Source organism: Hemiscyllium ocellatum, chromosome 9 (genome assembly GCF_020745735.1).
Source record: "Hemiscyllium ocellatum isolate sHemOce1 chromosome 9, sHemOce1.pat.X.cur, whole genome shotgun sequence".
Taxonomy (NCBI): domain Eukaryota; kingdom Metazoa; phylum Chordata; class Chondrichthyes; order Orectolobiformes; family Hemiscylliidae; genus Hemiscyllium; species Hemiscyllium ocellatum.
Window position 1 is genome coordinate 93,492,963 of NC_083409.1, and position 21,680 is coordinate 93,514,642.

At 39.6% G+C, this 21,680-nt stretch overlaps 1 protein-coding gene across 4 annotated transcripts in view; it reads right to left on the reverse strand.

Annotated features, from left to right (window-relative positions):
- The window catches only part of ptbp2a (polypyrimidine tract binding protein 2a), an 85,233-nt gene extending 65,565 nt beyond the window's left edge, over positions 1–19,668 (reverse strand). For 2 of the 4 annotated variants that reach the window (XM_060829943.1, XM_060829942.1), the window contains exons 1-3: positions 19,459–19,555; positions 18,585–18,615; positions 2,717–2,789 (exon numbers count right to left, since the gene is read on the reverse strand). In XM_060829943.1, coding sequence (XP_060685926.1) covers positions 2,717–2,789; positions 18,585–18,615; positions 19,459–19,466 — 112 coding nt within the window. In that variant the 5' untranslated portion in view covers positions 19,467–19,555. The other 2 variants (XM_060829944.1, XM_060829946.1) reach the window with 2 other exon arrangements.
- Between the last annotated feature and the right edge of the window lie 2,012 nt (positions 19,669–21,680).

Below are 21,680 nucleotides of genomic sequence, written 5' to 3' on the forward strand. Positions count from 1 at the left end.
CCCCATGTCCAATCCAATACCTATACATCCCTGGATACTATATATAGCCAACTTAGCATGTCCAATTTACTTAACCTGCACACCTTTGATTAGATTACTTACATTGTGGAAACAGGCCCTTCGGCCCAACAAGCGCACACCGACCCTCCGAAGAGCAACCCACCCAGACCCATTCCCCTACATCTAACACTACAGGCAATTTAGCATGGCCAATTCACCTAACCTGCACATTTTTGGACTGTGGGAGGAAACCGGAGCACCCTGAGGAAACCCACGCTCCACGCAGACACGGGGAGAATGTGCCCGAGGTGGGAATTGAACCTGGGTCTCTGGAGCTGTAAGGCAGCAGTGTTAACTGCTGTACCACCGTGCCACCCACTATTAGTTTAGATTCCCCACAGTGTGGAAACAGGCCCTTCGGCCCAACAAGTCCACACTGACCCTCCGAAGAGTAACCCACCCAGTCCCTCTGACTGATGAACCCCCAGAGGAAAACCATGCAGACAAAAGGGAGAGAATCTGTAAATTCCATACCGATAGTTGCCGGATGCTGAAATTAAATCCAGGTCCCTAGCACAGTGAGAAAGCAGTGCTAATCACTGTGCCATGCCACCAAAGAACAAAATGATTTTGTGCTCATCATTAGGATCTTTATTCCAGATTGATTGAAATTCAAATTCTACTATCTACTTTGGTGGAATTCAAACCTGGGTCTGGATTACTAATTCAGTGATAATATAATACCTCATCCCCTCCCTGAGATATAGTCAAAGACGACTCAGCAATGTGGGAAGGAGAAAATTAGATCTAACTAGATTACAAAATTTTTTTGCAGTAGTGTTTGTCTCAATCAAGTATTTTAAAGCTATTTTTCCAATTGAACTGTTCAGAGATGTTATTAACAGACCTCTGGAGCAGGTGGGACTTGAACCCAAGCCTCACAGTTCAGGGGTCGGGATTTTACTTCTGTACTACAACAGAGGTCCCATAAAAAAAAACTTGTATTATATCATCCAACTTAGGCTATTAACTTGACAGATTCCCACACAATAGTCTTTATTTTGCACTGCAAAGCAACTAGCCTGTACCTCAAGAACAGACCAATGCTGTAACCATTAATAACCACAGAATCCTGTTCTGACAGTTGGCACCTTCCAATAATCAAGATATAAATCAGAAGCAGCTTTCCATACTCAGATAAACCCACTCAGGAAATTAATGTTTTGAAAAGCCAAATGTAATAAGGCAGTCACAAAGTTTGTTACAACAAAATGGCTGGGAAGTTATTGAGTAAATGCAGTTCAGGTACAAACCAGCCATAATCTGACTGAATGGAATACACCTGATAGTTGAGAGTTCATTGAAGCATTAGGATATTTTCATTTTTAAAAAAAAACAAGTCACCTTGCAGCTTAGTGTCCCTGCTGCATGCTGTTTATTTCCTAAACCCATTAAGTAGTGGGTAAAGTACGAAATTCAGGCATCCTTGGCCAACCAAATCACATTTGGACAGATGTCTCTGTTCCTGTAATAAAGTACTTGCACACTGTTCCTGTCAATTCCACATTACATGAACCATTTTCGTCCATTTAATACAATCTTGAGACTATTACATGGAATTATATATTACACTTGGACATCAGGGAAGGAGAAGTGTAGGCCTCTACATAGATGTCAGCTAGATTATAAAAATTACTTCAAAATCAATAGCAAAATTTTAAGTCATAATATCTAAGTTATAGAAAAGGACGAATTATTCCAAATTCGTTGTGTGGGCAGTCTGTCTCTAGAATGCTGCAATGTAGTACCTCACATGATTGCTGCAGCATTCTAGATACTGACTGCCGCAGCATTCTAGATACTGACTGCCCACACAACAAATTTGGAATAATTCGTCCTTTTCTATTGCACATACACCATAAATTTGTTCATCTCTATGCACAACGCCAGTGTAGATACAGAAATGATCGGAATTACCTCAAGACTTCATGGTTAAAAATAAGGAGCTGAAAAAAATTCCAGAGGCTCGATCCTAAATCCAACTGGTCTCTGCAGCTAATAGACTCAAAATCAATTTTTTTTCTAAATACCAATTGTCAAGACTGAACTGGTCACTACTGAATAGCAGTGGTTTATCTGGATTTTAACTGAACTAAATATAATAAAAACCAGTTCTTTTTACAGAGTCTATTAAATTCTCAAGTGCGAAGGCCTACTGCACTGGAGTATTTCAGAAGATTTCTAAATGTGACTTGAAGATCTAGGAGACTGCCACAACAGAAGATACTTACCTTTCCTAGACCAAGTGTTCCTAACCTCAGATATGCTCTAGAGAACCAAGGTCAAAAAGGACAGTAATTCATAACTTTTGTTAAACATCATTAAGGGCTCAAAATGCAAGATGGCCCATCTCAGCAACTGGGCTAGCTTGTGAATGTTCTTCCTGGATTTTCATGTTCCAATAAAGATTACTCGTGATACCAGTTTTTCCTTCTCCCTATTCTCATTTGTCAACTGTGCTGGCAATGCACAGACCAAAAAAGCATGATGGGGTTGGTATTTCTAATAGCACCAAAAATAAGTCACCTGTGAATAACCACCCTTCCATGTAGAGAAGCAGATAATTGTTCAGTACCATGCATTTGACATACTTATCTAATAAAACAAGAGTTAAAGTAAACAACTTTTGCTCTAAAACATGGACTAGTTCACGTACCAGTAACAACCACACTGCTCATGGCAGAGTTTGAGCTGCTAAGAATGGTGCCAGAAAGTTCGTCAGATCCCCGCTGCAAAGAGAAAACACAAAATCCATCATTTCAATACAGTGATGCAGAACACTTTCGTGCACTGATGTTTGTTTTTCCAAAAGTGTTTCTGGAAACCAAATGATTAAAAGTGCTTTCTCATATTGCTGTCAAATATAATTAAGTAAAAGCTATGATCAAAACTTTATAGAATGTTGCCAAAAAACAAACCAAATACATGCGAGGGACAAAAATAAATTCAATTGTACCAGCTCTTTACATTATTCAAGAGTTATGATTCAACAAGTCCTGATTTACTTTCTTTTCCCAGCATAATTTTAATGAGCCTACCTGTCCCTTGCTCACAAATCACTAACTGTTCTCACGATAAAAAAAGTTTTTGCTTGCAGAAAAATTGCAAATTGTTACTAACTGGAAATACATGGCATGATTAAGATTTTTAAAAAAAAAGTGTTACCAGCCACTTTAATCCATGAAAAGTGCCCTCTGAACAGGTTTGCTGATTTAATTGCAATATTTCCTCCAAATTTATACAATTTTGGTGGTTATATATTAAGTTATGTGCCTTCATCAGTATTAATAATCTAGCCTAGCAAATTAGACAAAAGTCACTAAATATTCAAACAGCTTTATTCTGGAATGACTTAAGCACACTTGTTGAAAAGATATGAAACCAAGCTTGGAGTAAATAACCCATAATACATAACTCAAGCCTTAATGCTACACAAATTGGTTAAATTTGTAGTTATTTTTCTTACATGGTAGTAACCTATTTAGATTTTGTGGGTTGAGTGTTTCAGAAAAGGTCATTTTCATCAATTTTGTCTTATTGGTGGATAAACTCCAATGCAGAAAACTCAAAATCCATCAGCATCACAGTAATATCAATTATCATGTAGTCTCATCATTTCTAACAGTCACATCCCTGGAAATCCTGGAAACAGCAAATATTTTTATAATTGGAGTCACTTGGATAAATTGCAACCATCTGAAATTTGATAAGTACAGTACTCCAAAGATAAATTTCAAAAATAAAAAAAAGTTTTACTGGAGAAAGTGTAATATCAAATTTCTCAAACTGACCTTGAAGTTTATAGCATTATCAATCAGTATAATGATACAGGCCCATGTGTAACCTGGTATCCACAACAGAAACATGTACTTTCCAGGCCAGGAAATACTGAATCACAAAAAGTTATCTTCTGTTTTTCTTTTTTTAAAAAAGGATTTTTAAAAGTTATTCCTCAAGTTTTTTTCCATTACTTATTCTTAAAAACAATGCACATAAGCAATCACTGGACCCACGTTAGATAAAATGGTGCATAATGTTTTGTGTAGAGAAGTAAATTAGTGAATGGCAAAGACACAGACAAGCAGGATTTACTGTAATGGAATATTGTTGACCTCTGTGCATGATCTCTGCCATAACAGAGTCTAGAGATTTATAGCACGGAAACAGACGTTTTGGTCCAACTCGCCCATCCAGGTATCCTAATCTAGTTCCATTTGCCAGCACTTGGTCCATATCCCTCTAAACCCTTCCTATTCATAAACCCATCCATATGTCTTTTACATGTTTAATTGTACCAGCCTCCACCACTTCCTCTGGTAGCTCATTCCATGCTTGCACCATCCTTTGGATGAAAATGCTGCTCCCGAGGTCCTTTTTACATTTTTCTCCTCATCCTAAACCTATGCCCTCTAGCTCTGGATTCCTCCACTCCAGGAAAAATGCTTGTCTATTTACCCTATTCATGCCCCTCTTGATTTTATAAACCTCTAAGTTCCAGACCGAAAAAGTGTGTTTGGATAAAACCCTGAAGGGGTTACATGAAGGTGAGAAAAATCCAGATTAATATGACCAAGAATTGAAGTCAGAAAGTCAAACCCTGCATTGGAACAAATTACTGCAAATGCTGGAATCTGTACTGAAAAACAAACGAGAGCACAAGCTAACATTTCAAGTTTACGATTCTTCAGAGCTCTGATGAAAAGTCAAATTTAAAACGTTAGCTTGCACTCTCTCTCCATGGATGCTGTCTGACCCACCGTAATCTCCCGAATTTATTGTTTTCACTAAGTCAAACCCTACACAGGAGAGGGCTTTTCTTATGCAAGGTGACACTGTTGGTAAAAATACAAGTGGTTTTAATGCCATGTTTCAAAATCTTTAAGCATGAATAATTTTGTTTATTTTAGCTTTATCTCTTTTGCGCAACTGGTTTTATTTAAAATCTCAAACCTGCAGCATTGCATGTTTGTGCTTCAGTGAAAAACCGCCATGTTAAACCTAACCTAAAAAACCCAGAATTCTAATCTGGGATCTGACTCATCTAGTAATAAGTCAACTGGAATATCACACTTCATACCTTGGTAAAAAAACTACAAAAAAGTACTTACATCCACTTTCCCAACTAGGTTTAAAAATCAAGACAACATTTTGCTAAGTACTAATTCCAAAAACCTCTAGCCCACAAATCTTACAAACTTCCATCTTCCTACATGCATTTGCAAGTTTACTGATGACCCCACCATAGTCGATTTGAATCTCAGATGGCGACGAAACAGACTACAGATGGGAGGTGGAAGACCTGGAAAAATGGTGCACTGAGAACAACCTCGCTCTCAATGCCAGCAAAACCAAGGAACTCACAATTGACATTCGGTGGGATGTTACGCATGCTCCCCTACACATTAACAGCACAGAAGTGGAATGAGTGGAGCATGTCAAGCTCCTAGGAGTGGTCATCCAAAACAAGTGTTCTTGGACTCTTCACGTGGACACACTGGTTACAAAGGCCCAACAATGTCTCTTCTTCCTCAGGCAGTTGACAGTGAATACCTTTGCCAACCTTTATAGGCGTGCCAACGAGAGTATTCTGTCTGGATGTATCACTACCTGGTTTGGTAGTGATATATCAGAGACAGTTAGAGAGTAGTAAACACAGCCTGGACAATCACAAAGACCAACCTCCCATCCATGGAATCCATCTAACAAGCCCACTGTCAAGGAAAGGCTGCCAGCTTTCTCAAAGATCCATCCCAACCTGGCAATGGTTTTCTACAACTTCTACCATCAGGACTAAGGTACAGAAGACTGAACACGCACCAGCCAGTTTCGAAACAGTTTCCACTCTACTGTTGTTAGAATACTAAGTGGACTCAAATTCTTAGCATGAGTCTGTACCAGTGGTTTTTGTTTTTGCCACTGGTTACCCATTATTTACTTATCAATGCAATTTAACCATGTGATCTGCCTGTATTGCTCGCAAGACAAAGCTTTTCACGTGCCTTGGCACACATGACAATAAATTCAATTTCACCTATGTGAATGCAATATTGCAAAATATTGCCAGAACACTAAAATTTTAAAAAGCTATAAAAACAAAATATAGGCACCTCAAGAATAAATTCTATTCATGAAAAAAAATTTATAAACATTAATCCATCTCCTGAAGATTCAAGGCCAAAATGCAGACTATAGGTGAAGTAGGAATGGATGACAAGGATATTAATCCAGTTTACAAGAAATGCACACAAAGTATGCAAAAACGTTACTCTATGCTCAATACATTACAGATAATATTTACATAGCACTTAAAATAATGAAATTTAAGTTAGCACAGAGCTCAAAAGGTTGGTTTCAGATGTTTTGTCACCATACTAGGTAACAGTGAGTGTCTGGTGAATTACTGGTGGTATGACTCTTCATTATTTCTAGGGCTTTGTTTCTTTAGGTGGGTGACGTAATTTCCGTTTTCTTTCCCCCAAGAGAAGGTAGATAGGTCTTAGCCGATGTGTTTATTGGTGGAGCTCTGGTTAGAATGGTGTCCATGTATCCTGGTGGTAAGTTTCCTAGTAGTTTGTCCAATGTACTTTTTCTTAAAAAAAAAACAATTCTTGCACGGTATTTTGTAAATGATGTTAGTTCTGCTGGTGTTATCTATTGGATCTTTTTGGTTCGACTGTCATTCTTTCAGTGTGTTGGTATGTTTGTGGGCTGCCATGATGCCAAGGAGTCTGAGTAGTCTGGAAGTCATTTCTGATGTCTTTGATGCAAGGACTGGGAGTCTGATGTCGTTGTGATGTCATCACAAACCAGAACAAATTACAAGAGACATACAAGACCATCAACAATATATCTTGACAGGCATAAAACTCAAGAGGTGGCGAACGACAACAGACTTCCATTCCTAGACGGGACAGGTGAACTTAGTTAATGGACAGCTTCAGAAAAACACATGGACCAAATACTTAACTTCAGAAGCCATCATCCCACCACCCACAAACTGAGCTGCATCAAGACATTTCAAGGAGCTACAACACACTGCAGCACCCAAGAACTAAAATATCTATACAAATTTTTCAAAAATATTAGGAGGGTCGGTGTGGACTTGTTGGGCTGAAGAGCCAGTTTCCACAGTGTAAGGAATCTAATCTTAATCTGCCAATTCTTAATCTTAATCAAATCTGCCAATTCCTCAAACAAACCTAAACAAGCATACAATACAATCAAAAACCATAGCCACATTATCTTACATCAAAGACATATCAGAAATGACTTCCAGTCTACTCAGACCCTTGGCATCATGGTAGCCCACAAGCCTACTAACACACAAAGTGACTAAATGAACCTAAAGAATCCAATAGATACCACCAGCAAAACTATCATTTACACGATACCATTCAAGAAGCGTAAAAAGAAAAATACTACATCGAAAACTTGTCATCAGGATACATGAACACCAACTAACCACCAAAAGTCACGATCCACTCACTAGTTTCCATACATACAGACAAAAGGAGGACACCATTTTGACTGGCACAACACACATCCTAGGTCAGGCGAAACAAAGACACGTACAAGAATTCTTAGAGGCATGGCATTCTAACCAGAGTTCCATCAATAAACACATTGGCTTAGATCCTATGCGCTAGGGAAAAAAAACTGCAAATGACACCACCCACCTTAAGCAACCAAGACCTATCGAGAGGCAACAGCACTTCAGAGACTCTCTCTGATGTTACCTAGTATGGTGACAAAACGTCTGAAACAAACCTTCAAGCTCAGAAAGATAACTTATCAACCAAAATTACAAATCTTGCCAAAAATTAATAATGAAACATTGCAAGGTGTTTAACAGAAGCATTATGAAACAAAATAAAACTGAGCCACGCAAGGAGTTAAGTTAAATGACCAGACAATTGGGAGAAAGTGTAGGTTTTAAAGATGTGACTCAACAGGAAGCAGATGAGTAGATAAGCAACATCAGAAGGGAAGTACGGCTGTTGGACCTGGCAACAGATGGTGGGGACACTCAATAGAACAATTAAAACTAGGAACCCAAGGAGACCAAAACTAGAAGAGCACAGCTATCCCTTAAACAAAAGTCTGCAACTTGATTGGAAATCTGAATTTAAAATGTTCCTATTTACTCTAAAATGTTTCCAACTGCACTATGACTTTCATAACTGACACTTACTTCAAATATATTCAACTAAAACAAGTTTGATGGGAAGATAAATGCTCTAAAAAAAATCACAAGGATACATAATAAAATAAACTTTGACCATATTCATGAACATATGATGGGAGATATTCTGTGTCAGCTAGAGCTTTTTGTCAACTCTCGCCAATTAGACTACTGCCAAACATTATATGTATCCATGACAGCCCCATGAATGGCTGGGACTTCATTTTACATTACGCCACAGTAAAGTAACAGTACCAAGAGCAGACTAATCTTGTCAAACTGCAATTGAAAATGCAGTCTTGTGGTTTGGTATTGAGGAATAAACCGAAATCATAAAATCCATTTAAAAATGGTTACTCAGCTTTGATTACAGATAATGCTGCATCAGAGCTTTAACTATATAATTACTATGAAGTATTTCGCTTTGCAACTGGGTCTCAATTCAGAATATTGAAATTGGAAAACTGAAGCTGTACTTAAAAATTATTAGGGTTGGCATATCATTTGATGGGTCTACCGACAAGTTAATTCAAAAGGTTGTGCTGTACAATCTGAGGACAAATAAATATGCGTAGCTTGAACCAGGAAAAGGAAAGAGAGAGTAAAGAAAAATTACTATTTTCATGAAGATAATACAGGAGCCAAAGTGGAAATGCTGCAGAAACAAATTAACGTTGTGACAAGTAGTAGTAAAATCCAAATGAAGTGATGTGAATTGGTCAATTTAGGTGCTCACAAATTGAATACACATTTCAAAGTTTAAAAGGCTTATTTGAAGATTCTGTCCTGAAAATGTCCTCCTAAGATATACTATTCCATAATTTAACATTTAAACTAAATTAGGAGGGAAGTTCAACTTTTAAAAATACAAAATAGTCTTAATAAAATACACCTTACAAATTGAGCATGAGAAACCTTCAGTGCTGGCTTTGCAATTTTCAGAAGATCAAAATTCAAATGTAACTACATTAGGCAAATTAGATGCATACACAGGAAAGATTAATCAAGAGATCGATCAACTGCTTTGGGTGATAATACATATTATTGATGTCAGATGTACAGCATGGAAACAGACCTTTCAATCCAACTTGTCCATGCCAACCAGATATCCCAACCTAATCTAGTCCCACTTGCCAGCACCTGGCCCATATCCCTCCAAACCGTTCCTATTCCTATACCCATCCTGACGTCTTTTAAATGGTACAATTGTACTAGCCTCCACCACTTCCTCTGGCAGCTCATTCCATACACATACCACCCTCTGCATGAAAAGGTAGCCCCTCCGGTCTCTTTTATATGTTTCCCCTTCACCCTCAACCTATGCCTTCTAGTTTTGGACTCACCCACCCCTGGGAAAAGACTATTGATCCTATCCATGCCCCTCATGATTTTATAAACTTCTATCTAAAAATGATCAGAGTAACTAAAAATGTATTCACTTCAAACAAGTGTGACAACTGTTAGTTTTCCATAGGCACTATCTAGATACTTTAAGCTTTCACCTAAAAACAATGTATTTATGTAGATGTAAATATCCATGATTTGCACTCTTCTATAAAAACGGATCAGAGCTCTTGTAGAGGCACTACCACTACATCAGAGCTAGGAGGTCTGGGTTCAAGTCTCACTTGTTCCAGAGGTGGGCAATTAACATCTGAACAAGTTGATTTAAATATGTAACTAGTTCCCTGCTACATTTATTCCTTTGCTGAATCATAGAAGTTCTTAAAAAGGAAAAGTAGAGGGGAAAACAGAAAAGTTTTAAAATGGAGAGTATGTAATGGAATTTCATTAGTTTTTGAACTTGTGAAGCTACTTCAAGGAGAAAGTGAGGACTGCAGATCAGAGTTGAAAATGTGTTGCTGGAAAAGCGCAGCAGGTCAGGCAGCATCCAAAGAGCAGGAGAATCGACGTTTTGGGCATGAGCCCTTCCTCAGGGAAGCTATTTCAACCAGACTTCAATAAGCTGTAGCTAACACGTGGCCTGCAAGTCAAATTAAAATTTTCTTTTTCCAATGAATTACCCTAAAACATGAAAACGAAGGCGAAAAGATGTGTAATTAAAAAAAGTATCAAGATGCAGTGCATCTTAATTTTTGTCATAAATTCAATACTGACACTATTTCAAACTGGAATATTGAAGTCTTACAGTAACAAATTAATTTCTAAAATTTATCAAGAACAGAAATGGTTTCATTTTCCTCTTGCACTTCACAGGCTGTTCAGTTCCCATTCTGCCAATTTTCTAGTGTCTGAAGTTCTGGCAAATTTCTTATACAAATTTAACAGTACTAGCAAAGCTCAAGACTATGCTAAATATAGGTAAACAAAAAAAGTGATAAAATTATTTTGACAAACTTAGTAAGGTTTTAAGTACATAATGTCTCCATGGTTTGATTTTAAACAGCAACTTTTGTAATCATTAGGAATGGAGTATGGGCCTCATTCATTCAACACCTCTGTCACACTTTGAGAATAAAACATGAAAGCAGCATTGCATCGCACAACTTCTACTTCTAGTTCTTAAATGTCTTTATTTTAGGCCAATTTTCTCTTCCATTCTTTCAGTTATATTGCACACAATCAGTAACAAGAACTGGAGAAACTCAGGAGGTCTGGCAGCAACAGTGCAGATGTGAAACAGAGTTAAATGTTTCAAATTCAATATGGCTTTTTCCAGGGGCGGCATGGTGGCTCAGTGGTTAGCATTGTTGCCTCACAGCGCCAGGGACTAGAGTTCAATTCCAGCCTCGGGCAACTGTGGAATTTGCACTTTCTCCCAGTGTCTGCGTGGGTTTCCTCCGGTTTCCTCCCACATTCCAAAGATGCACAGATCAGGTGAATTGGCCGTGCTAAATTGCCCATAGTGTTAGGTGCATCAGTCACAGTAACCCACTCAGATCAATTTCCCTCTTTGGAGGGTCAGTGTAGACTTGTTGGACCAAATGGCCTGTTTCTACACTATAGGGAATCTAATCTAAAAAATGCTGAAAAGAAATTCTGAAAGACAGTCATGATACACTTGAAGCATGAATCCTGTTTGCCTCTCCACAGATGCTGATAGACTAGCTGAGCTTTTTAAAAATTGTTTTGTTTCAGATAACCAGCATCCACGATTTTTGCTGCTGGTGCACATTACCTTGCTGAAGGATACAACTACAAGGCTAAGGCTAAAATAGTTAGAATGCCACTTGATCATAAGAATTACTGAAAATGAGGCAAGAAGTTCATTGCACCTTGAAATTAAATGCCAAAAAAAAAACATACTGGACACTGCCAGAATTCTTGCCTGATGTTTGACAAAATTTACTGACATTAATCCAGGGAAAACAAGTCAACAGAAGCACTCCAGTCACAACATTGAAATTCAGGGGACAAGTAAGAGTTGTTGTTAATTCTCAAGTTCAATATATCAATACAATCTATAGAGATGTACAACACAGAAACAGACCCTTCGGTCCAACACATGTACGGCAACCAGATAGCCCATATATAAACAATAAGCTCTTTGTAGTTTTACTATCACACCATACTAGTTCTATTAATAACTGCAAACAAACATTCAATTAAAAACAACATGTTTTTATTTAAAAATCCCAATTGGGAGTATAAAAAGGTGATTTTGTAACAATACTATCAATGCACAGGTGAGCAGAATTCTACTACTGGATTAATAAACTGGTCCACATGCTTTCAATTTATTTGCAATGCATCACTTCAACAATCTTAATACCGCTTTAAGTCCATAAATCAAGAAAGAATTATTGAACAGATTACATTTGTAAATTCTAACAGAACTGTCTCGTTTCTGCAGTTGAACTACCTCAAAAATAGAGACAAAAACTTAAATACTGTACCACTATCATGGAGCACTAGATATCTGAAATAAAGAGCTCTGGAAAAAAAAAGGAAGAGTTTGTCAGTGTGGGAGTACACTACAGCCTAAGTAAACAAGAATGTCTCTCGTCAGTCCAAAGAGGAAAAAGGAAATCAAAAGTATAAAAACTGAAAAACACGAACTGGGAAAGAAAAAAAAGATAACTGGGAGAAAGTGAGGACTGCAGATGCTGGAGATCAGAGTCAAAAAAAACTGATGGTGGAAAAGCACAGCAGTCCATGCAGCAGAGAAGGTACCCTTTGCTACCTTACCCCACTACCCTCTCTGACCTATCACCTCCATCCCCAACCCCATTCACCTATTGTACTCTGAGGTACTTTCTCCCCACCACCCTCTCATTTATCTCTCCACTCTGCAGGCACCCTGCCTCTATTCCTGATGAAGGGCTTTTGCCCAAAATGTCAATTTTCCTGCTTCTTGGATGCTGCCTGACCTGCTGTGCTTTTCCAACACCATTCTAATCTAGACTCTGGTTTCCAGCATCTGCAGTCCTTGTTTTTACCTAGCATCAGAGAAGCAGTAAAATCGATGTTTCTGGCAAAAGCGGGCATATCCTGGTGAAGGACTTACGCCCAAAATGTCAATTCTCCTGCTTCCTTGGGTGCTGCCTGACTGGCTGTACTTTTCCAGGACCATGCTCTTGAAGTCAAAAAGATGACTAAACTTGCAAAATACCAATACAAATTACTAAGATTACCTAATTTGAAAAGTCATATGTAATTATACAAACGAAGATTTCTAATGACAAAATGCTGAATTCCTGTATTTAACCCCTAACATGAAAAGATGGCACTGCTTTGACAGCAATTTAAAATTTATGCAACTCAGCAACTAGATCACAACAATGGAAAACAACCAAGGTCTCCTAAGAAGGCTCAGCATTCGATTATAAAATACATCACATAAATAAGGAGAATGGTACTGCAGAACAGTGAATTCCAACTAAATCCAGTGACTGATTTTAATAATGGTTCCACAATAAAAAAAATTTATCCCATTTAGGAAAAAACAAATTTTTGGTTCTGAACAGTCACTGGACCAAAAACTTGAATTCTGCTTAATCTCCATAGATGTTGCCAGATCTAAAGAGTTTTTCCAACAATTTCTGATTTTGTGGTTGCATGATGTTTTTCGTGAAATTGGAATATCTAAAAGAATTCCAGCTAACAAATACTTGAGTATTATTACTGTAGTGTAGACAAATTTCATACCAATTTGCACAAAATACAACGGAGTTTTTTTTTTAATTCATTCACAGGATGTGGGCATCACTGGCCAAACAAGCATTTATTGTCCATCACTAATTGCCCAGAGGGCAGTTAATGGTCAACCACCTTGCTATGGATCTGGAGTCACATGTAGGCCAGATCAGGTTTCCTTTCCTAAAGGACTTAGTGAACCAGTGAGGATGTGGTGGAGGCTGGTACAATTGCAACATTTGAGGCATTTGGATGAATATATGAACAGGAAGGGTTTGGAGATATATGGGCCGTGAGCTGGCAGGTGGGACTAGATTGGGTTGGGATGACTTTAATACATAGAGATTAATAATCAGGATTAATAGTCTCATTATAGTACCATTGAGGTGTCAGATGAGTATCCTTCAACATCTCATCCAAAAGGGACCTCCACTGTACCAAGTAGTAAGGTTAGCCCACATCGTCTGTGACTCGTTATACATGAAGCATTAAGTAAAAGGACATTTGACTAAAAAGTGCTGTAAATGAGGCAAATAATTTTAAACTAGATACACACACAAAACATCTTCACCAAAATTTAATTTTCCTTGTGAAAACTAGTAAAGAAAGTGAATTCATGTTTTACATATGTACCAAATAGAGGTACTGAAGCTCTAAAAGTAGTCAAGTAGACAGTATAACATGTTGAGTATTGCATGTTAAATTCATCCATTTGGTAAATCACTAAAGCTAGCAACTTAATTTTGGTACAGCTTAATTCAAGTCTAGAACTGTCCACTCAGTGCACTGAATGCCCAAAGCCAACTGTGCAGACCATTTAAGTGTGTAAACAGGCAGCCTCTCCTGAATTCATTTGCACATAGGCATCTTATTCCAGGTCCCATAGTTAAAATATGGGAGAGGCAACCAATACACAATATTTCACAATGCCTGTAGTAGTTTTCAGCTGCAACTTGACCTACAAATGATGTGTGTGTGTGTGTGTGTGTGTGTGTGTGTGTGTGTGGGGGGGGGGGGGGGGGGGTGGAGTGGAAGCTGGGGAGAAGGTACCGAAGAGTACAATAGCTGAGTGGGGGGTGAGGGTGGAGGTGATGGGGCAGAAAAGGAGGGTGAAGCGGATAGGTGGGAAGGAAGGGAGATTGGCAGATAGGACAGGTCATGAGGACAGTGCTGAGCTGGAAGGTTGGAACTGAGGTAAGGTGGGTTCCCTCCCCCTACCTTACCTCCATTCCAACCTTCCAGCTCAGCACTGTCCTCATGACCTGTCCTATCTACTAATCTCCCTTCCCACCTATCCGCTTCACCCTCCCCACCCCCATTCACCTATTGTACTCTTTGCTACCTTCTCCCCAGCCACCATTGGTGGTTCTACTCAACATGCTAGTTTATCTTTGATGTGAAGGCAGGACTTTATCTCTACAAGAATGGTGTGGCAGTCAGTCCTACTAATACATCTTCTACAGGTAAAAAAAATCAGTAAGGGTGATGTCAAGAACTTTCTGCCATCACTGGTTCCCTCAATGAAGCCACCGACCCAGTTCAGCAGCCAAGTTCTTCAAGTACTTTTCCCGCACCACACGTGCCTCTTATCAACGTTCTTGGCTTTCAAGATGCCAATTACAAACAAGTAAGCATAAAATCTGATAAAGACTGCAAACGCTAAACTATTTAGAAGCTTGCTGATGACATCACTGTTGTAGGTCAGATCTCAAACAATGATGAGACAAAAAAAACCAAAAAGAGGCAGGAGGGTAAATTGCAATAAGGAAATAAAGAATCTTACAAATCGTTAGGAGAGTGGGCCTAAATGTGATAGATGTGAGTTTAACATGGGTAAATGGGGGTCTCACATTTTGGTCAGAAAAAAGTGGGAAGGCAACCTATTATCTAAACAGGGACACACTTTGGGTGCTATGGCACAGAGGAATCTGGGTGTCCTAGTTTATGAGTCATAGAAAGCTAGCATGCAGGTACAGCAGATAATAAAGAAAGCAATGGAATTTTGGCTTTTATAAGTAAAGGAATAGAATATAAAAGATAAGGAAGTATTGTTGCAACTATACAAGGCATTAGCAAGACTACATCTGGAATGCTGTGAACAACTTTGGTCCCCTTGAGGAAAGATGTAGTAGCATTGGTGACAGTTCAGAGGATGATCACTAGATTGATCCTAAAGATGAGAAGTGTGCCACATGAAGAGATTAGATTAGATTACTTACAGTGTGGAAACAGGCCCTTCGGCCCAACAAGTCCACACCGACCCGCCGAAGCGCAACCCACCCATACCCCTACATATACCCCTTACCTAACACTATGGGCAATTTAGCATGGCCAATTCACCTAACCCGCACATCTTTGGACTGTGGGAGGAAACCCACGCAGACACGGGGAGAACGTGCAAACTCCACACAGTCAGTCGCCTGAGGCGGGAATTGAACCCAGGTCCCTGGCGCTGTGAGGCAGCAGTGCTAACCACTGTGCCACCGTGCCGCCGAGAGATTGAACAGTTTAGGCCTATGCTCAGGAATTTAGAAAATTGAGGGGAGATCAAATTGAGATTAAAAAGTATAGATAAAATAGATGTGGAGCAGATGCTTCCTCTTGTGGGGCATTGTAGGACAAGAGGTAATAGTCTTAGGATAAGAGGTAGCAAATTTAAAAAAGAGTTGAGGAGAAACTACTTCTCCCAAAAGGTTTGCAAATCTGAGGAATTCACTACCCCCAAAGTGTGGTGGATGTTGGAACAATCAGTAAATTTGAGTAGAAGACAGATCTTTAATTGGTAATGAGTTGACGAGTTACAGGGAAAAAAGGCAGGAAAAACGGGGATGAGAAGTATATCAGCCGTGACTGAATGGCGGAGCAGACGCCTCCCATATGAAGGTTCCAACCAGAGGTATTGACTCCCCTCCTCCTCAAATGCTGCTTGACCCGCTGCTTTTTCCAGCTCCACTCTCTATCCACTTAGATTCACAATAGAAAGCATCCTATCTGGATACATCTTAACATTGTATGGCAACTGCTCTTCTCAAGCCCGCAAGGAACTAGAGAGTCATGAACTTGGCCCAGTCCATCACACAAACCAGCCTTCCATCCAGTGGCTCCATCTATACTTCCTACTGCCTCAGGAAAGTAACCAACATAAAATCACAGATCCCTCCCACCCCAGGTAGACTCTCTTCCATGGGCAGAAGTTTGAATATACAAACAGATTCAAGAACAGCTTCTTCTATACATACTTTCAAACTGACCTCAAAATATTAAATGTTGATCTCTCCCTCTCCACTTTGTTGTGCTACCCTAATGCATTTTTGTATGGAATGATCTGCCTATACAGCAGGCTAAACACCACTTTTCACTGTATGTTGCTAAATGTGACAATAAATCAAGTCAATTATTTTGCAGTGGCTCATAATAAAACTAATATCTTCCCATTTCCGAGGAGAAAGTGAAGAATGCAGATGCTGGAGATCAGAGCTGAAAATGTGTTGCTGGAAAAGCACAGGTCAGACAGCATCCAAGGAGCAGGAGAATCGACGTTTCGGGCATGAGCCCTTCTTCAGGATTCCTGAAGAAGGGTTCATGCCCGAAATATCGATTCTCCTGCTCCTTGGATGCTGTCTGACCTGCTGTGCTTTTCCAGCAACACATTTTCAGCATCTTCCCAGTTCCATCTATTTACCTCAGTAAATTACTTTTCAAGTGCTGATAATAACAAAAAAAGATTTCCAGACAAATGCATAGGCTCAAAATCATGAATAAATACTGGTCGGTAATAGTTATTATTTTTGCATTACTCCAGGCTAAGTTGTTCATTTGTTTTCCAATGTAATTTCTTGAAGAAATAACAATCAAATGTAATTTGAGAACAAGAATGGAGCACAAAGTATTGAATTTTTAATACAGTACCAATTGCACATGAGCAGAAGCCAATAGTGATTTTAACATAAATAAATGTGCTACAAATGGTGAAGGAACAGAGGCCCGGGGATGCTTTTACTTTTTGAGGTGGCATTGCATTGAGAAACAATTAAAATAACGCAAGTAAAACTGGATTTATGAGAGAAGCAAACTTCCAAAGAACTAAACCTTCATAATACAATAGCTAGGATATTGGATATTGTATCTAATTCTGGGCATCCTGAAAGATACAATGGCCTTTGAGAAGATATCGAGACTATTTTCTGGAACTGTAAGCAGGGGGCAGACTTTAGCTTTCCCAGTTTCCCTACATAGCTGGAGCAGTTTATCTTAGGACACAAATAAAGTAGCATTCAAATTCAAAAATGTTTTAGATAGAGTAAATAAGGATAAAGATTGCAGCAAAAGGGTCACCAGAGAAGAGATTCAAGATGGTGAAAGAACCAAAACCACAGAATTTTTTTTAAAAGAAACATAGTTGTGATCCAGAATCTAATGGTTGAAAAAGGGTCATAAATTCAAATTCAGTACCAATACTATAAAAATAGAATTTATGGGGTCAGGAGATTCACAATATCTCTTTCAAGCATAATGGAAAGTAGTAGCCCTTCATATATGGTTTCATTTTATAGTTTAAAAACAAAAAGTACCAGAACAGTTCTGAGGAAGGGTCATTAGACCCAAAACAGTAACTTTGATTTCATAGATGCTGCCAGACGTGGCAAATGTTTTCGAGCACCTTTTGTTTAGAACACAGTGCTGGAGTTAGATTAAGCTAACTAAAGGCATGAAGTTGGATTATTGTAGATTGTGGCAATTCAGCTAAATTTGGTATGTTACTGCACAATTTCAACACTGACATTCCCTCCGTTCAAGTTCCAATTCTGGCTGATTTTACCCATGAATAAGGGCTCATGGATTCCTGAAGAAGGGCTTATGCCCAAAACGTCGAATCTCCTGTTCCTTGGATGCTGTCTGACCTGCTGCGCTTTTCCAGCAACACATTTTCAGCTCTTACCCATGAGTAAACTAATTTTCAAGTAGGCAGCATTGTACCCTAACCATTAATAACTTTCCAATGCAAATAATCCAAATCTTAGCAGTTTCAACATACCTAAAATTCTCTCAAATATTATGACCTGTCAAATTAAGGGCCTTCAACTACAGATCAATAATCAGCCAGCAAGCTCTAATGGGCAGCTGTATTTGCACTGAGGTATACTGAATCACAGGCCACAATTAATAGATATACTGGAAACGATTCATTTTGATTCCTTTGCAGATTCACACGTAGAAAAATACAAGGAGAAAAGCTGACACCTACCTTTATGCCAACTGTAACATCAGTAAGAATGCTGTAAGAGCAAGACAAAACATCATATTGCAAAGTCAGAATTTCATTCATCTCACAATCAAAACGCCTGGTTACTATTTATTCAATAGTAAAAGATGCTGAGTGAACTACCAGGCTTCAAAGTGTTATTTTGTGAGTGTGCGCGCGTTGTTTATAATGGCTTTTATAAAGCAGAACTGCTGACTGCACAATCTGGCTGGGAGCCATTGCTGAAAGACCCGTCTCCATATGCCTGGCGCCCTTTCAATATCACATCCCTCTCGTTACTATTAACTCTTCCGTCCGAGGGTTTCCACGTTGATGAGAATTTTTTTTTATTAATCCTAAAAAGAGAGGGTGGACGCCCAGCAGTACACGAAACAGTTTAATTAACAGAATACAACTCGATGGCTTATTCATTGGAAACAGACAGAGCAGTTGGGAGAGACCCGGCGGTTATGAAGGGTCTCCAATGTCTGCTCTTTGATGGCGACCCTCTGTCCTGTGAGGGAGGAGAGGGCGGTGAGGGAGCCGGCCCCGGCCATGAACAATGCTCACGGCACACAATAGCCGGCTTTATTACTCTGGTTTCAGTTTCCCTCTTGATTGGGAGGCAATACGCCTCACCCAGCACAAAGCGAGGAGGGCTGCAAGCACGGAAGAGAATCCACCTTCAGTTCCCGCCAGACGCCACGACATTCACATTATGGACTTAAGAGTCATGGTGCTCGGCCCGAATATTTATATTCGAGGGCCTCGTACCACATATAGCAAGCCCACTTTCATTAATCTACATCCCAGAGAAGTGTAGGAGCTTTTACATACAGGTGTGCACGCTTTTCCCCCAATGTCTAACGGTACTTACCCGTCCATTGCCGGATTACCAGAGGTTTAAGTACCAACTGCCGCCGACAGAGAACACACAAAATGGCGCCGCTTATCGCTTGTCTCCCTTCCCTGCCCCCATCCACCCACCTCTTTGCGGAAATCTCCGAGTGCCGCCCCCTCCATGGCTCCCGGAGCGTTCCGGAAATGGCCGAGTGCCTGCCCCTCGCACTTCGGAGGGAGCGGAAAGCCCACCCTATGGTTTCCGAGAATTACCGAGTGTAGCCGAGTAGCCGGCCGCGAATAAGCACGTGAGAGGCAGGGACTGTGCCGAACCTTGCAGAGTAGGGGTAGGGAGAGGGAGAGGGGGAGGGAAATGTACCTTCAGGGGAGTCATTTAAGGCGATGCAATGCGCAGTTTCCATGTGGCTTTTTTTTTGCACTGAAGAATAGTCATGTCCAAATGTTCAACCTTCAACAAGTACTGTTGGACAAAATAAGTTTTAGCAGTACAGTGACTTCCTCTGTATAAATTGGTTGCCAGGTTTTCTTGATTTAGTTTCAAGAAAGTAACTTTAGTTTCTCAGCAGTACTAATGCGAACATTATTGGAGTTAGAGAATCAGTTAATGTTAGCAATTAGCAAACTGAGAAACAGAAGTCACTGACAAATCAGCCTGAGACAAAGCCATGGAAACAAGAACAATTTATTACGGTCTTGCAAGTACCGGACACCTCTGCAATCAAGCAAAAAATGCGCGCAGAAACAAAGCACATAAGCATTGTTATTCAGTTTGCAAGTTGCGGAATCGTGCCTCCCTTTTCCCAGCCTATCATAAGCCGATTACCTTACTTGTTTTTTTTCTCTCGTTATTTTCTTATCTGGCCATCCTGCTGTCCTTGGATGTCTTCATTCTTTGTTCCTTGTTTGTTACAGCTTGCTCTTTTATATAGTTTCTCTTATCATACTATAAGCTTTATTGTGAAATGGCCCTGCTGCTTCTTTTTGTGGTCAGCTACCACCCTTCATAGTTATTTTCTAACTTAAAACTATTTTCTTTAAAAGACCCTCTATATTCATTAAAGTATTAGCTTTACGTATGCTACATACTACAAGAATTCCGTGACCGTTTGTATAATGCTCCCCTTCCCCTCCTCCAACAGCACCCCCTCCCCCACCTGCAGAAACTACGTTTCTAATCTCCCACAATTCCTCCTTTCTCTTTTTCTCTAACTGTTATTTCTGCACTTATTAAGTCTCCTTTAATTCATTTTCTTATGTTCTGCCCTCTTACGCCTTTTGGCGATGAGGTTCACAATCTTATACACGGTATAAAAGCATCTTTTGATGTATTTGGGTTCCTTCCCAAGGGATGTCATCAGTCGGCTCATTACCCATTTTAGGACATTGAACCCTATCACCAGACTCACTAATATCAATAATGCATAGATAGTTAGATTGACTAACCACCTTCCCCAACCAGTCAATCACCAATTCCCCCATTCCCATCCTTTATCGTTCCGGTACCGATTACCGGTCTCCTTCATCTTGGTGATTTTGACTCGCACACGTTTCGAGAGATCAGTAATGTTAGAGGAGACCTCAGGTATGTACATACAACATTCCTCTCCAATTACTGCACAGGTATCACCTTTCTCTGCCAGAATATCATCTAGAGCCATCCTGTTCTGAAGAGTCGTTAGCCTAGTGGCAATCATTTCGGTCGTTATGGCTGCTACTTGGGATTGGGTTTCAGCCAACGCATCGACAGTACTGTTGGCCAACTCTTCCAGGGAAGCTGCCAACTTTTGTATTTCTACTCCTGCTCGAGCGGTCCCATACATAGGTATCAAAGTCCAGAGGAGGTGATCTCCTTCGGTTACTTTCCAGGTTACTCAACTTCTGAGGTATTTTTGGGGCTTATTCTGTTTATTCTGAGGTATTTTTGAGGCTTTCTTTAACAGCCTCAAGTGAGGAATTATATAGGTGAGGTAGCAGCAACTACTTCAGCCTTTCTGGCTTTGAGGCAGTGTTTGATCAACATCATAACATGCATGCATTCCTATACATTTGGTCACGTGAATGTATTTTTTTTCGGGAATAAATGGATAGACCTTCAGGCTGCATACCCAATATGTTCTGTTTAATATTTGGGGAATGGTCATGGCAGTGGCTCGGCTAGTGTAGATACAAGATGGTTTTTCTAATTGGAAGGGTGTGGTATCATTCTGATTACATAAACAAGTGGTATTTAGTGCTCCT